Genomic DNA, 15000 nt, shown 5'->3' on the forward strand with positions numbered 1-15000 from the left:
AAAAAAAAAAAAAAAAAAAAAAAAGACAATTTGGGTTTTTAAGTTTTAGGCCAAGAAATTCCCATTCTTCTTGGGTGTCAAAGATTCTTAAAAACAAAAATGTGCAAATCACAGGAGAGTGGCTGCAAGTTCTCCCTTTCCACTGATGCCACAGGAGTCACCTTAACCTGTCGGGAGACATTGGAGTCTCGTGCTGTGCTCTTTCCACCATGATTAATGTAAGAAAACCTTCAGCATGCAGGGGGACAGTGGCCACCTTCTCTCTGTGCTCAGGGCTTGCTATCCCTCCCTGTCTTCTGTTTGTTGGCTTGTTTCTTTCTTTTTTCTGCTTGGTGCTGGTACCAGACAGGAAAGCATGATTCTCATAGGCCACCAAGAATCCTCACAGGCTTTAACTCTCACAGGGTTCCTCTCCTTCTTCAAATTCCACACGATATCTCCCTTTCTAATGCGTGTGCATGTGCATGTGTATGTGTGTGCGCACGCCTGTGTGTGCGCGTGTGCGAGTACTCTACTCTGAGCTTCCCCCTAGCTTCAGAGCTGCCCATTACCAGGGATGACAAAGAATCTCACTCCCATTCACAATATTGACTCTAAGTGATTCCAGAGGTAACTTCCAACCCAGAATCCATTCATTTATTTACATGGATTTAAAAGAGAAAAAAAAAAAAAAGCCTTTGTCAACATTTACCACTTGGCGGCATCTATTTTGAACTAACTGCAGTGGGTGTGTGGCTCTGGCTGTAAACTGGGTTATTTTCCTAGTCGTGGACACACTAAGAAGTCTTTTGAGTTGGGCTTTCATTTCTGTTTTTAGCATTTGCCTTTGGAGTCCTTTCTTGAGGATCGACTCATTACTAGTCCTTCAGTTGGTTGGCTTGGCTAGAGTTGACTATACTCTGTGTTCCTTGAACAAGAGTCTATTGAATTCTTTCTGCAAGTTAGATGTACTCTAAACAGTGAGGTGGGATGGGCCAGGAGGTAAGATGCCTACATAAATAATTCTAATGCCATTCCTATCATAAAAAGGTGAATACTGGGGCTGGAGAGATGGCTCAGTGGTTAAGAGTGGAAGAAGACTGCTCTTCCAAAGGTCCTGAGTTCAAATTCCAGCAGCCACATGGTGGCTCACAACCACCCGTGATGAGAGCTGACGCCCTCTTCTGGCCTGTCTGAAGACAGCTGCAGTGTACTTATTTATAATAATAAATAAATCTTAAAAAAAAAAAGAGAGAGAGAGAGCACTGACTGCTCTTCCAAAGGTCCTGAGTTCAATTCCCAGCAACCTCATGGTGGCTCACAACCATCTGCAATGTGATCTGATGCCCTTTTCTGGTGCATCTGAAGACAGCTACAGTGTACTCATATACATAAAATAAATAAATAAATCTTTTTTTTTTTTTTTTTAAAAAAATGAGTACTAATGTTCTTCTGAAAAAAAGGGGGAGGAACAAATCACTTTAGGTGGCAAATTAGGAAAGGTATGGGGGATATCTATGAAGGGGACACATCTGGGAATGGTGGCAGTAGATGCAAAACACTGGAGGAAGCAGAATATGTAAGAGCTACATATTCTGGTAGCCCAAGCTCAATTAGCAACTATATATATATTCCAATTTGGGTACAGCTCCACAGCCCTGAAGGAAAGGCAAATCTCTCTTTATCAGAGATGACTCTCTATTAAAATTCTAATATACTTGGGCTCAGTCAGTAAAGTATTTGCAATACAGTCTTGAGGATCTGAGTTTGATCCCCAGAGCCCATGTGAAAAGCCAGGAATGCCAAGAAGTACATGCTTGTAATCCCGTGCTGGGGAGGTGGAGCTAGCCAGACCCCTGGGCTCACCTCCCAGCTAGTCTAACTGAATCGGTGAGCCCCAGAACTTTTTAAGAGACATGGTTTCAAAAAGGAAGCTAGATAGCGTCTGTGGAAAGATGTCCAACATTGACTTCTGGTACCATGTGTATATACACGCATCCCCACATATACCTGCAGCAGTGCACAGACTCACAAGAACACACACAAACACAGACACACAAAGCTAATGTGCCAGAGATGTCTAGGCTCTAATAGTTGGTCTCTAATATGCATCTAGACCCATTTATACATGCAATCATGATAGCTAAATGAAAGGTAGGTACCTGCCATCCTTAATGACTTCACATGTCCTATTGTTGATTTCCTTGTCCATTTTATGGCGAGCCTTTGGAAGGAAGACGAGGGAGTATTATTTGGATCATCTTGAGATTTCAAACATCAAGGACACATGTCAGTCAGCAAGGTCAGAAGGATCGGAAGAAAGTGGTTTGAGAAATCCTTACCACGTCATCTACCAGGTCTTTGATTGCTGTGATGCCCAGCACCAGAAGTAGAGGTACAAGTGTGGTATACCATGCCAGGGTGGAGATCTGAGGAATTGCCTGAAAGAAACCGAAAAGCTTGTGTGAACACATGTTCCCACGAAAGCATATCTAACTTCCTGGTAGAGGATATTTGATTTTAAGTTCTTAAATGTCTATCGTTGAAGAAGTCTATACATTGCAGTGCACTAAGGAAAGGACATTTAAGGGCCATCCCGCTGTCTCTAATCAGACATCAAAGGGGGTTTACATCATAGCTACTCTAAATGATTTTGTAAAAACTAAGAGTGGGTAGGGTTGGGAGGAAGCAGCCCCTGACTCTAAGCACGTCGTGTTCAGCCCGGGGTCACTGTGGTCCAACAACTAGACAGAAGAGGGCAATATGGCCGGCTGAACTGATTAGCTAAAGCTCCTATCGTGGTCTTTGCTACTGGCCCTGGCAACAAAGGAAGCTCTGTCTCATCAAGACAGTGTCTCAGGTGGAATGGATGCATCTTGAGGAAAGATTTCTCCCATTCCTTTGCTGATCATTGGGCCATAGCTGGTTCTTTGAAGTTAAGCTCCCTGGTTTAGAACTGTTCAGCTCTACACCATCGGGATTTCAGACTCTGGGCAAGTTACTTTATCATATTATACCTCAGTTCTTCTCTGCAAGATGAAGTTTGTGCTGGTGTTTATCACATAGTCAGCAAATTAGCAGTGAATAGCCTATTATTGTCACTCTAATGAGGACTGCTGGACCTTAAGAGAAAGTGAATGGGCTGCGGCTCTATCATGAACATACGAATCTGTCTTTTTTTTTTCCTTTTGAAATAAATGAAGGGAAAGGAGCCTACTGGCCACAGAAAAACCTAATAGGACTTGAAGTGCACACCTTTTCTCATCAAGATATCAAGCCTTTTGTCTCCCCATATCTGTTGAATATCCACTTCTTCTTGCTGTCTTTTCTATCTTTTCTATAGTCTCTGCTCCACAAGTCCTACGTCCCTCTCAGACACACATGCTACTATATTTTAAGGCTTTATTAGTAAATCCCAGTGGACTAGATGTTTTCCAGTCCAACCCTTATGATAAAGAATCTAATAAAGCCAACTGACTACGTTATCTTTATGACCCACATATCATCAGGGACTAAAGGTTGATTGTGAGCATTAACTAAAATGTGTAGAGTCCCTTGGTGATAGTAACAGATAAAAGTCTAACGCTCCAGATAAGGATTCCTTGGCTTTAAAAAAAAAAAAGCGTTTTGTTTCTAATATAAAACCAACTCACAAAAAGAACTAAGATGCTTTATGAACAAAAGTATCCTTTTAGAAAAAACAGATAACTAAGTTTTTGTTTTTTTTTAAGGGACAAACACAAACAACAAAAACATCCTACTAATTTTAAGGTACAAATCATTTTGTAAAATACATATCTTAGTTTTAGTTACTTACTTTCATTGCTCATATCAGTACAAACTCAAGTTTTCTCAAAACAGAATCAAATCATGTCTGTTGGTTCATACCCATAGTCTTAGCTACTTGGGAGGCTGAAGCAGAAAGACTACAAGTTCAAGGTCTGCCTGGGCAAGTAGGTGAGGCTTTGCCTCAAATTAAAACAGTAAAAAGAGGAATGAAGATTGTATATAGCTCAGTGGTAGAACATGTATGAGGTTCAAAGTTCAATCCCCCATCTGAATCAAAAAGGCAAAATAAAACCAGAATGCTGTTCCAATTTCTTCCCTCTAACACTTGCTGAGCTGGTTCTTCACATGGGGCACAGGTCCCTCTTGTAGAAAACCCTAATAAAAGTAGACTGTCTACTTGCTCCTCTGAGCCTCTCTACTCGCTGAATGCGTCCAGCATCTGTCACTGAGTCTAGGCCTCAAAGGGCATTACCTGCAAGATCAGGAGGATCAGGAAATAGAAGTTGGCTGCTCTCTTAAACTGCTCAAACAGATTCATGGGTAGAAAGGTAAATCCATTGTATTTGTATGTTTTAATTGCATTACTCTGTTGGAAAATAAAACAAAACAACAATGAGTTATTGTAAATGATGCCATACACCAGGTCGAACCACCTGCACAAATCACTATTTCCCATAGCTTGTCAAAACTTAGGGGCCATAATTCAAGTTGAAATGATTTTCCAGTCTAAATCGCAAGGTACAGATGCCAGGCTGTGACCTTATGGATCCCACTGTCACATTTTTTGACCCACTGTACCTCTTAGAACTTGGGCCAAAGATGGATGTCAACATGAACAGAGCCTTTTATTAAGGGAAGATAAAGGCCACAGTGTGTTCAGAAAAAACAAAAAGATGTTTCTTGCAGGTTGATTTGAGTCCTCCAAAAGGAAGTCTAACTCTAATGCACATTAACAAGATCTTACTTGTCTATAGGTTAGCAGATAAAATAAGAATGACTTCACAGAGGATCAGAGTGAGTTCTAAGCTAATGACTAGTTTCCTTATAGCAATGGCTCTCAACCTGTAGGTCTCAACCCCTTTGGGGGGGTGTCAACTGACCCTTTCACAGGGGTTGCTTGAGACCATTGGAAAACACAGGTATTCACATTCTTATTGCAGAATATCTGATGATATTGCAGACACAGAGATTGTGTTATTTGCTGAAAAAAGCTGTTTCTAGTTATGGTATGGCTCTGTCTCAGAACATACCTTTAATCCCCCTGGCTAAAATAAGATATGCCCTTAGTTTATACCTTTAATCTCAAATGATGAAGGTAAAGTTGGTTTGTAGAAGGAAGCACCCATGTTTGAAAGCCATGTCTAAGTGAGTGGAAGACAAAGTAATGAATTAGAGACAGAACTGACAGAATAAGTTAGGCCCAACTCTCATAAGAAGAGAGAGGAAAAGGAAGCCACTTAAGAGGGTAGCACAGAGACAGAAGAAGGAGAGAGGAAGCAGTTTTTCCAGGAGAGTTTTACAGAGACAGGTTGAAGAGAAAGAAGGCAGAAGACTAGAACAGATTACTGAGCAAAACAAAAAGTCAGAAGGCTGAGAGAGAAGCCAGATTCAGTTGGTCAGCTTGGAGAAGAGTTTGAACTGAGTTGATCAGCCAACCAGAGTTTAGAAAGAGCTAGAAAGGGTGAGCCAGCAAGTCTCGGAGGCTGAAAACATTCTAGGCCTAGATTAGACAGTAAGGTGGTTAGAAGCTTCCAGGACAAGGCCTAGGTTTGCAGAAACCCTTAGAGATGGCAATTACTTCAAAAGAATAAAAGTTACTTTTACACCTTAGAATTTATAGCAGTAAAATAATTATAGTTATGAAGTAGCAACGAAAATAACTTTATAGTTGGAGAATACCACAGCATGGGGAACTGTATTAAAGAGTCGCAGGATCAGGAAGGTTGAGAAGCACTGTCTTGTAGGATGGTGGGGGTAGGTGGATACAGAGTCACATAGGAAGAAGTCAGAAAATTGGATTGGACAGTAATTGGAGTGATGTGTTTACAAGCCAAAGAATGCTAAGAATTGTGGGCAAGCACCAGATGCTGGGACAAGGCATGGATTTTATTCTGAGATTCCCCATAAGGAACCTACCTTGTCAACCCTTTGACTCTGAACTTCCAAGCCCCTGAACTATTAGAAAATAATGTTCTATGTTCTAAGCCACACAGCTGTGGTACTCTAATAGTCACAGCAAGAGGAAAGATATTCTAAGAATAAGCACTTTCATCCTTCCCTTGGACTATCAAACGGCTGCAACAATGGTCCCCAAGAAATTGGAATTGTCCCAGTCATTTCATGCTGAGAGGAAGGAAAAGGCTAAAATCTGGTGCCAGCCAGAGAAGGAATTTCTCTCCTGGAGAGAGATTTCATGGCAGCTTGTCAGACCATCTTATGGATCTAACTAGACCATCACATTGAGTGATGGGTTGGCAACATATTGACAGGGACAGCTTAGTTATGCATAACCCTCATCTTCTAGTTATCATTCATCTCATGGGAGACTCTAGAAAATGGACTTGGGAGGTCACTAGACTGCTTTATTTGTTACTCTTCTCGATGTGGCCACACTGAATAAATCACTTTCTCTGCTTTTAACTAACACTTGTCTGTATTCTTTTTTATAGATTTACTGATTTTTATTTTATGTGCATGAATGCTTTGTTTGCAGGTATGTATGCGTACAACATGCATGCCTGGTCCTTGTAGATGTCAGAAGAGGGTCTCATGCTTCCAAGAACTGGAGTTATAATGGTCATGAGCTGCCTTGCAGATGCTGGGAACTGAACTATGGTCCTCTGCAAGAGCAGCAAGTGCTCTTAACCACTGAGCCATCTCTCCGACTCCACTTGTCTATACGTTTTATCATATATTAAAGGAAATAAGCATTGTAGCAGAAAATATCCTTGCTATCTCTAAACCCATCCAAGGCAGAGTCAACTCACTACTTTCAAAACAGAACGTCAGTGACAATAAAAATTTCATAAATATTTTAGCAGCTACACAGGGGAAGTTTCCAATTGACATGATTCTACTTTGTTTCAAGTCATACCTACCAACCTTCAGAGTAGTTAAACTTTAATAAAAATGACAGTCTATAGAGTGAGGGAGAGTTATTAATAGACCTAGGCTAGGCAAGTGGTTACCTAGATGGGAGGTGCTGTTTGAAGTTGACAAGCATGACAGTGACTAGACAAACTTGGGCTACTATAATAACACTTTTAGCATTAACTTACCGCATATTTGCTCTCTTTAATACAAAAGAATTTGGTGTTCATAAAATGAGGTTGTTCATGGAACTTTCGATCATTTGCTTTGACTTGCCACGTGCAATCTTTAAAAGAAAAAGAGAAAAGAATTCTAAGTACAAATGGAAGTTACTGGAGAAGGAATCAAAGAGAGGTCTAGAGAGTGAGCCCTAATCTATTATATCCATGATAGCCTCCTCAAAGAGGCTATTGAGATGACAACAAGGAAGGAGGATGGTGTGATGTCATCTGTGGAAGGTGGAAATCTACAGTCATAGAGCCTGGGGTGGAACCTGTGATGGGCAATCTCAATTGTCAGTTTGGGTTGACAGTGAAGTCAAGAATCACATGACGGGCAGGGCTCTTGGCATGCCTGTGTGGAATTATCTTGATTACGTTAACTGATGTAGGAGTCCCAACTTCACTGTGAACACACTACATGGGCTCATGTCCTAACATTAGGGGAAGGAAAAGGAGCGAAACACAGGTGTTCATCTCTAACTGCTTCTTGAATGAGTGTGGCTGCAAAGTGATTGGCTGCTTCGACCTCCTACGGCCTGGCCTTCTCTGCCATGATGGACTGTATCCTTTAGCTGTGAGTCAATATAAGTCCCTCCTTTCCCTTAAGGTCCCTTTGTTTAGGTATTTTATCTTAGCAACAGGAAAGGTAAATAAGACAGATCCCAACCTCATGATTCTTGGGAAGGATGAAACCTGCCAACGGCTTGATCTCAGCCCTTCAAGAGTCAGAGCCCACAAGACTATATGTCAGATGTTTAAATTACAGCTTATAGTCCTAGCAAGTGAATATCCAAGTTGACACTTGACCAGCCGCTCATGGAGCACCAGTGTTCTAAAAGAGCAGTCTACCTCCAACATGAATGAAAGAAAACTGCCAAAGATCCAAAAGTGTACAGCTATATTAAAATTTCAATCCTATTACTTTGTTTCTAACATTACATTGCTTTAAATAGTTAACGAATGAATGGATTGCAAAGAGGTATCGCCAGCTAACTCTGCACTTCTGAATCACAATCTTGAATCGCCATTGTGCATGCCTTTTCTTGGTGACCAGCCTGTCATCTTTCCAAGTTCATGTCATGCCGTTGTTATGTCTGAACTCCAGGGAGCTTTAGACAGTTCGCAGTATCTCCACTGCTAAGGTGAACAATTCCTTGTTTAACAGATGTCTCTTTAAACACCTATCTAGGACCATCATCCTGTGCTGGCTAACTTGATTATCTCTAGGGTGGATCCCTGAGGCCACTTGGCCCAGGTCCTCCTCTCTGTAACACTGCATTTCCAACTCAGATGAAGCCTCTATATGTATCTCTTTGTGCACATCAACCTTATCTCCAACTGAGCTGGCCAATTTTAATCGTCAACTTGACACAATCTAGAATCATCCATGATGAGAGTTTCAATGAGGGATTGATAGATCAGTTTGGTCTATGGATATAGTGTGTGGGTGATTGTCTTTATTAGATTAACTGATGGGGGAAGACCCTGTCCACTCTAGGTGTCTGCATTCCCTGAATCTGAGTCCTGGATTGTAAACGAATGGACAAAGGCATCTGAATAACAAGCACACGCACAGGGGGCTGCTGAGATGGCTCAGAGGGTAAGAGCACCGACTGCCCTTCCGGAGGTCCTGAGTTCAAATCCCAGCAACCACATGGTGGCTCACAACTATCCATAACAAGATCTGATGCCCTTTTCTGGAGTGTCTGAAGACAGCTACAGTGTACTTACATATAATAATAAATAAATAAGTTTTAAAAATCCAAGCATATGCACATCCATTTCTCTGTGCTCTTGGCTGTGGGTGTGATCTGGCTAGCTGTTTTAAATTCCTGTCATCTTGAGTTTCCAGCTATGATGGATTGTAACCTGGAAATCTGAGCAAATATAAATCCCTAATACCAAATGACTTTATATTGATAAAATGAGGCTGGCTGTAGAACTTTCCATCATTTGCTTTGATTCTCCATGTACAATCTTTAAAAGGGAAAGAGAAAAACTTACATAGAAACCCAGGCCATTGTTTTGTGGCAGGGTGTTTTGATCCCCACCATAGAAATAAAACTAAGACAACATCCTTTCCACCCTACAGGCAGTGTCACTCCTAAGGCTGCTTGTTGTGTGGGATAGAGGGTTTTGGTGTCAAATCTACCCTGATCTCCCAGAAGTCCTTTTAGCTGTAGGATTCTTCATCCCTTTGCCACAAATACAGTCATGCCTATGGGTGACCACAGCTAAAATGGCCTAAATTCTGATCTGGTCCTTCATAGTAGTCTCATGAGACACACGCATTTTCCCGTTGCCCAAGATATCTACTTGCCTGCAGGGATACACAGATATACAGGAAGCTAGCCAGTTGCAAGCTTCTTGGATAGCTGATGTTTCTCATAGTCATGGTCAGAGTTCTTTCATAAGCTTCAAGACATGGAATCTGGGTCATTCTGATATTGTTGGAGACTTGTGGCTGCCTCTCCCAGTGGCTTAGTCATCCTCAACACAGCCAGTGGTTGGGTCAGGCCAACTGCATGACTTCTAGCAGTAGACTTGAGGATCGTGTTCTTTTTATGGTTTCAGTTGAACATTGATCATGTCTGGTATCACCAGTATGGACAACATTGCTCAGACACTGATAGCTGCATGACTATAGCCATTCTCTTAGGACAGTGTCCCCCTTTGAATATGTTGAACAAGCCAGCTCACCGTTCATTGACTGCTGTCCTTTGGCTACTCTGTCTTTGAATCTTGAAAAATCACAATCCTTAGGTAGAAAGTATGAATGTAACTAGCCATTACATTTGAGGCAATAGCTGCTCCAATCTAAACCCCATTTTATGGCAGCTGTTAACCTTTAAAGCCCTCTGTGGCCTGTCCTTTATCAGTTAGACTCCCAAAGTACATAGTTTATTCTATCTTCTGTCTGCTGTCCCTTTGGGCAGGGCCACTCATAGGTCTTCAAGTGATGGAGCTGACTCCGCCCTAGAGCAGAGGCAGACATGTGCTTTTGAGACATAGTAAATGAGCATATTCTCATGAGGACAGACAGAAATTAAACTTTCCTCCTTCCCACTTAATCTGTACTGTAGCCAAGCTTGTCAGAGGTACAGCAGTGACCACTGTTGTTATAGCCACACTTTATCATGGATACTGTGTCCTCCTCTCTGCCCAGACTGGTTCCCAGGAGAACCTGGGACCTGCCAAGCTTGTCCTTGAATTCCTCACAAGTTCTCCTTGAGTTCTGAACATGGCAGCACCAAAAGTATCTTCAGAATGAACTGGAAATGCCAAATTCATAGTTCAGCTTGCTCCCTTTCTATATTAGTTGGTGCCCTGTTGTTGAAAGCCAGCACTCAGTGGAAATGTAGGCTCAAGGGACTTTCACACACGGAGATGACTTCACTTGGCAAGGAGGCTGCATCTCCTGTGTTTTGTCTTGTTCTTCCACCTAGGCTTCTACCTCCCTCTACTATGTCAGTTTTGGAGATAACATGCTCTATTCTATGAATGTGCCAGGCATGGTGCCTAGTGGTTAATATCTTTATTCTATAGCTCAGAACACAGAACCATTGGCAGGAGCCATCAGCAAGATGACTATCAGCATAAGACTTAGAATCTAGTAGGTCTATTTGAGCTCCAAGTGTAGTCTGCCTTGCCAAGTGTAACCTTGCTGTGCTGGTTATACTCTGCTCCATACCACTCGGGCCAGCAAGAGCCAACTTGGGAAGGTCAATTATGAGAACAGAATCATCCTTTCTGTTACCACAGCATACTGCCATGCTTATTCTCCTACTATGAAGGTGCAAATGGATTGTTGCTATGAAACATATGCCATCAGTTAGAAAGCCATCAGTTAGGAGTTAGGCCATAGGCAGCATCTGACTTGTTCATCAACCTGCAGGGAGATGAACTTTCCCTTGAGGGACAACACAGTGGGTGGACCAAGGTTTGATGGAATTGACAATGAGCACTATGTGCTATTTTTGAAAGAAAAACTTATGAGTGAGGGATCATTAAAACGATCAATTGCAAGGCTATTATAAAAAACAGTATTGTACTTATGAAAATACCTCATCTTTTTAAGTGACTCATTTTCCATCTTCCTACTCCTTAGGAAACACAGATACTACTATAAGGGATCAAGCGCAGACTGCAAATAATGAACTTGATTACATTTTTGAAATCAGAACGCCATTCCCGAGCATTTCCTTGCGGGGTTGGCTGCCACTCATGGGGGAATTGGAAGTGTTGTGTTATGACAAGTGTAAATGTTCCTGGCGTCGCTCAAGCTCAAGAGCAATTTCATCAAGAGGGAAAATGGAAGTGGAAGTACAAAACAACCCATGAGCTTTGTGATAAGATCAGCAATCAGAACACTTCTTTCCCACTCAAGGAGAGCGCTAAAGGAGAGACGCTGAAACAGAGGTCTCTTAGAACAGCCGTGAATCCATTCCAGGTTGTAGCAGTTTGCAATATAGCTGATTTTTTTATTATTTTTAAAAGACTTATTAATAATTTTTATTTTATGTGTATTGGTGTTCACCTGCATGTGTGTGTAAAGCATCACATGTATGCCTGGTGCCCACAGAGGCTGGAAGGGGCCATGGGATGCCCTGAAATTGGAGTTATAGACAGTTGGAAACTGTCATGTACATGCTGGAATTTGAACCAGGGTCCTCTCTGAAAGAGCAGGGTGCTCTTAACTGCTGAGCCATCTATCCAGCCCTTACTATTTTATTCTTTAAGACAGGGTCTTACTATATAGGCCAAGCTGGCTAGGAGCTCATTATTGTCCGGTGTCAGCCTCCTGAGTGCTGGGTTACAGTGGTATGTATGTACCACATCCAGGGACATAAGGCGTATACTTCAAAAGGAGTCAGTCTCCTGAGGTAGCCCAGTTGCTGACATCTCCTAACTCAGAGGTGTTCCAGATTGATCTCTGCTATAATCTGTGGAGAGATCTGCGTGCTTTCTTTATTCAGGCATAAAGGCGCCCTAAGACATATTTCGTTATAGCTAAAACTGAGATTGAACAATATTTCCTGGCCTTCACAGTGTTTCAATAATCCTAATAGATTTCCTAGCTGTAATTAGCTTGGAATTTTTACTAAGAAGCTGTCTTACCAGACAGGGTGTCTCAAGAGTTAGAGATAGCAGTTAGGCACTTTTTATCAGAGCAGTCCCACAAAAAGAAAAACTGTGTTACTGCCAGTAAGAAGTTAGAAGTTGTAGGGCTCCCATCACTAATTATTCATGTTACAGATACGACCTTCAGCTACTTGCTTCAGACAGACCCAGAGAATTTATCTCAGAGATACCAAAATAGCCCAAGAAGAAATACACCACTGCTCCTCCGCCTTGCACCTGGCTGTTTGATATTACTGACCTTGATGTAGCCATCTCCTGCCTACGTGACTTCTGTAGTTTGCCCTGTTTTCTGTATACCATATAAGCCTGATCTCTACTTTGTACAAATTGCATCCAGTTACAGCACTCCCTTGTGCTGTGTCTGTTTTGTCACTAGCCAAATTCTTTGCTCACCAGGCCGGAATCACCCCATAGAACAAGGGGTCCCCGAAGCAACCCAGTCCGTGGCACTCACACATATAAAATAAAGTAATCAGAGAACATTTATTTCTGTAGTTTGAAATGCTGTGTTGGTGTGCTTGTCTTTAGGAAGGCTAGCAAAGTAGCCCGTGGAGGTGGTTGCCTTTTGGATATATTTTACTATACAGTTACATAATAATCACAATTTGTGGCCCAAGAAAGCATCTTGTTTCACTTTCTAGAATAGGAATAGTGACCACATAAAGAGAAGAAATTATAAATTTACCAGGAGCAATGTCAAAGTACATCTTTAACAAAGGGTCCTGCAGTTGGATGCTAGAAAGATAACCAGCCAGAGTTGTGGTGACAAACCAACCAGGTACCTGTCTGGGATGCATGTAACATCAGCCACACGTGGATCAGTATCACTCCACTCTGGGAAATGCTTGCTGTCACTGATACATCTAAGCACAGCTACGTGATGTCCAGAGTGTTGCCACAGATGCCAAGTGCTTTGATCAGTGCCATCTGGCAAAGGAAGCAGCAGGGCCAAGTCCCTATCCTCTTTGCTGTTTTGAATTCTCATTTACAAAGCCACCAACAACCAAAAGCCTGGGTTAGTTGGCACAAGCTACTATCCACTCAGGAGACTAGAGAAATCAAAAGCTTAGGATCATAATATTAAGAGAGGAAGACCAATCATCCCAGAGAGACATGGGTACAGGACACAGGCAGGCAAGCCAGCTCACTCGCACGCATGTGCACACACACACACACACACACACACACACACACACACACACACAAATGCAAACAGTTCTTTCACAGGAGAAAAGATACTGAAGATGCAGTGTTCATAGAGGTAGCATTTATTTTATCTTATAATGCTAAAATTCTGGCAAAGAATAAAGAATCTCATGATGCTCTGGGTGGAAAAGAATTGGTCTTGTGGATGGCCTCTGCAGAGAGCAGTGTGACTGTGTCTCAGAATTTGGTACCCAGTGGACTGTAGGACACTCCAACTTCTAGGAGTAACCCTCCATGTGTGCGCTACTCTGCAGGAGGGAGCTGGCCATGCAGAGCTTCTTGAATACTGTCACACTGTCCAAGGATTAGGAATAAGCCTGCTAGGAGTAGTTGGTTAAACATTCACATATTGAAAGCCTAAGTTGAGAGAAAAATAAATAAAACAAATGAGGTGGCTTTGTATGGATGGTAGGGACATATTCTACATCGCATGGCCAACTGACAAAGGCAGACAGCGACTATGATCCTGGGCTTTGAGCTTCAAGATGCACAGAAGCAGTATATGGTATGGCTGCATGCACACACATGTCCCTGGGGGCACAGACTAAGAAGTATGTAAGGGTTTGTGCATATCTATATGTGCACTCTATACCTCTCAAAGGGTCTAGGAGAAACTAGTAAAAGCAAATTTCTTTCCAGAAGAGGAAAATTCGTGGCTGAGGAAGAGTTGGGATGGGAGACTTTATTTTCACTCACTACTCATGCAAATTAGATTCATTTGCATACATTATTATTAAAAATATGCTTGTGATTCTATTATTTCTCTCAATTTATATGGCCATGGAAATAAGTATAAATACACCTTAAAATATTTTAAATGAGAATATATATTATATAGATCCATATAAATAAACACATAGTTCAAAAGCATGCAGAACTAAAATAAACTATAGTATTTAAAGACATGGATTCAGATAGCAAAACAAAAAAGAAAAGAAAAAATGTTGTGGCTATGAAATTAAGGATGGTACTAGCAAGATGACTCAGAGCACAAAGATGCCTGCTGCCAAGCATGACCACATGAGTCTGATCCCCAGGCCCATATGGTGGAAGAAGAGAACTGACTTCTACAAGTGGTCCTCTGACTGTCACATGTGGGCCAAAGAACACATGCACTCACAAACACACATAAACACACACACACACACCAAACACATGCCCCATATGCCCTCCTTACACACGTAGACAGGCAGACACACACATTCACACACACATCAAACAAACAAACAAATAAATAAAAATGTAATAAAAACGTTTTAAAGAAAAGAATGATGGTGGCTTCCTCTGTGCAACAAGGGAAGGAAGAAATGGAAGTCCTTCAGACTATCAGCCATATGTTCATGCTTGACATGGGGACATTTTCCACATGTTCATGAAATAACTAGTTAGCCAGGTAATTGCATTCTCTGCAGTTTTCAGGATTGTAAAAGTAAATGAAAAGAAAAATGCCAAAGCCAGATCTGCACCAGATGCGTTGGCCTGTAATTTCAGCACTCAAAAAGCAGAGGCAGAGGGATGGCTGCGTGTTTAAGTCCAAGCTGGTCTATCTATTTAGCACTTTCTAGGCCAGCCA

General features: G+C 41.8%; 1 protein-coding gene across 1 annotated transcript in view; it reads right to left on the reverse strand.

The window, feature by feature from the left end:
- Window positions 1-15000, reverse strand: part of Atp8b1 (ATPase phospholipid transporting 8B1) — a 127872-nt gene that overhangs the window by 43083 nt on the left and 69789 nt on the right. Inside the window, exons 3-6 of the mRNA XM_031366248.1 lie at window positions 7047-7144; window positions 4241-4354; window positions 2322-2420; window positions 2146-2203 (exon numbers count right to left, since the gene is read on the reverse strand). Of these exons, the coding sequence (XP_031222108.1) occupies window positions 2146-2203; window positions 2322-2420; window positions 4241-4354; window positions 7047-7144 (369 nt within the window). The remainder of the gene's footprint in view (window positions 1-2145; window positions 2204-2321; window positions 2421-4240; window positions 4355-7046; window positions 7145-15000) is intronic.

This window comes from Mastomys coucha, unplaced genomic scaffold (assembly GCF_008632895.1).
Source record: "Mastomys coucha isolate ucsf_1 unplaced genomic scaffold, UCSF_Mcou_1 pScaffold13, whole genome shotgun sequence".
Taxonomy (NCBI): Eukaryota; Metazoa; Chordata; class Mammalia; order Rodentia; family Muridae; genus Mastomys; species Mastomys coucha.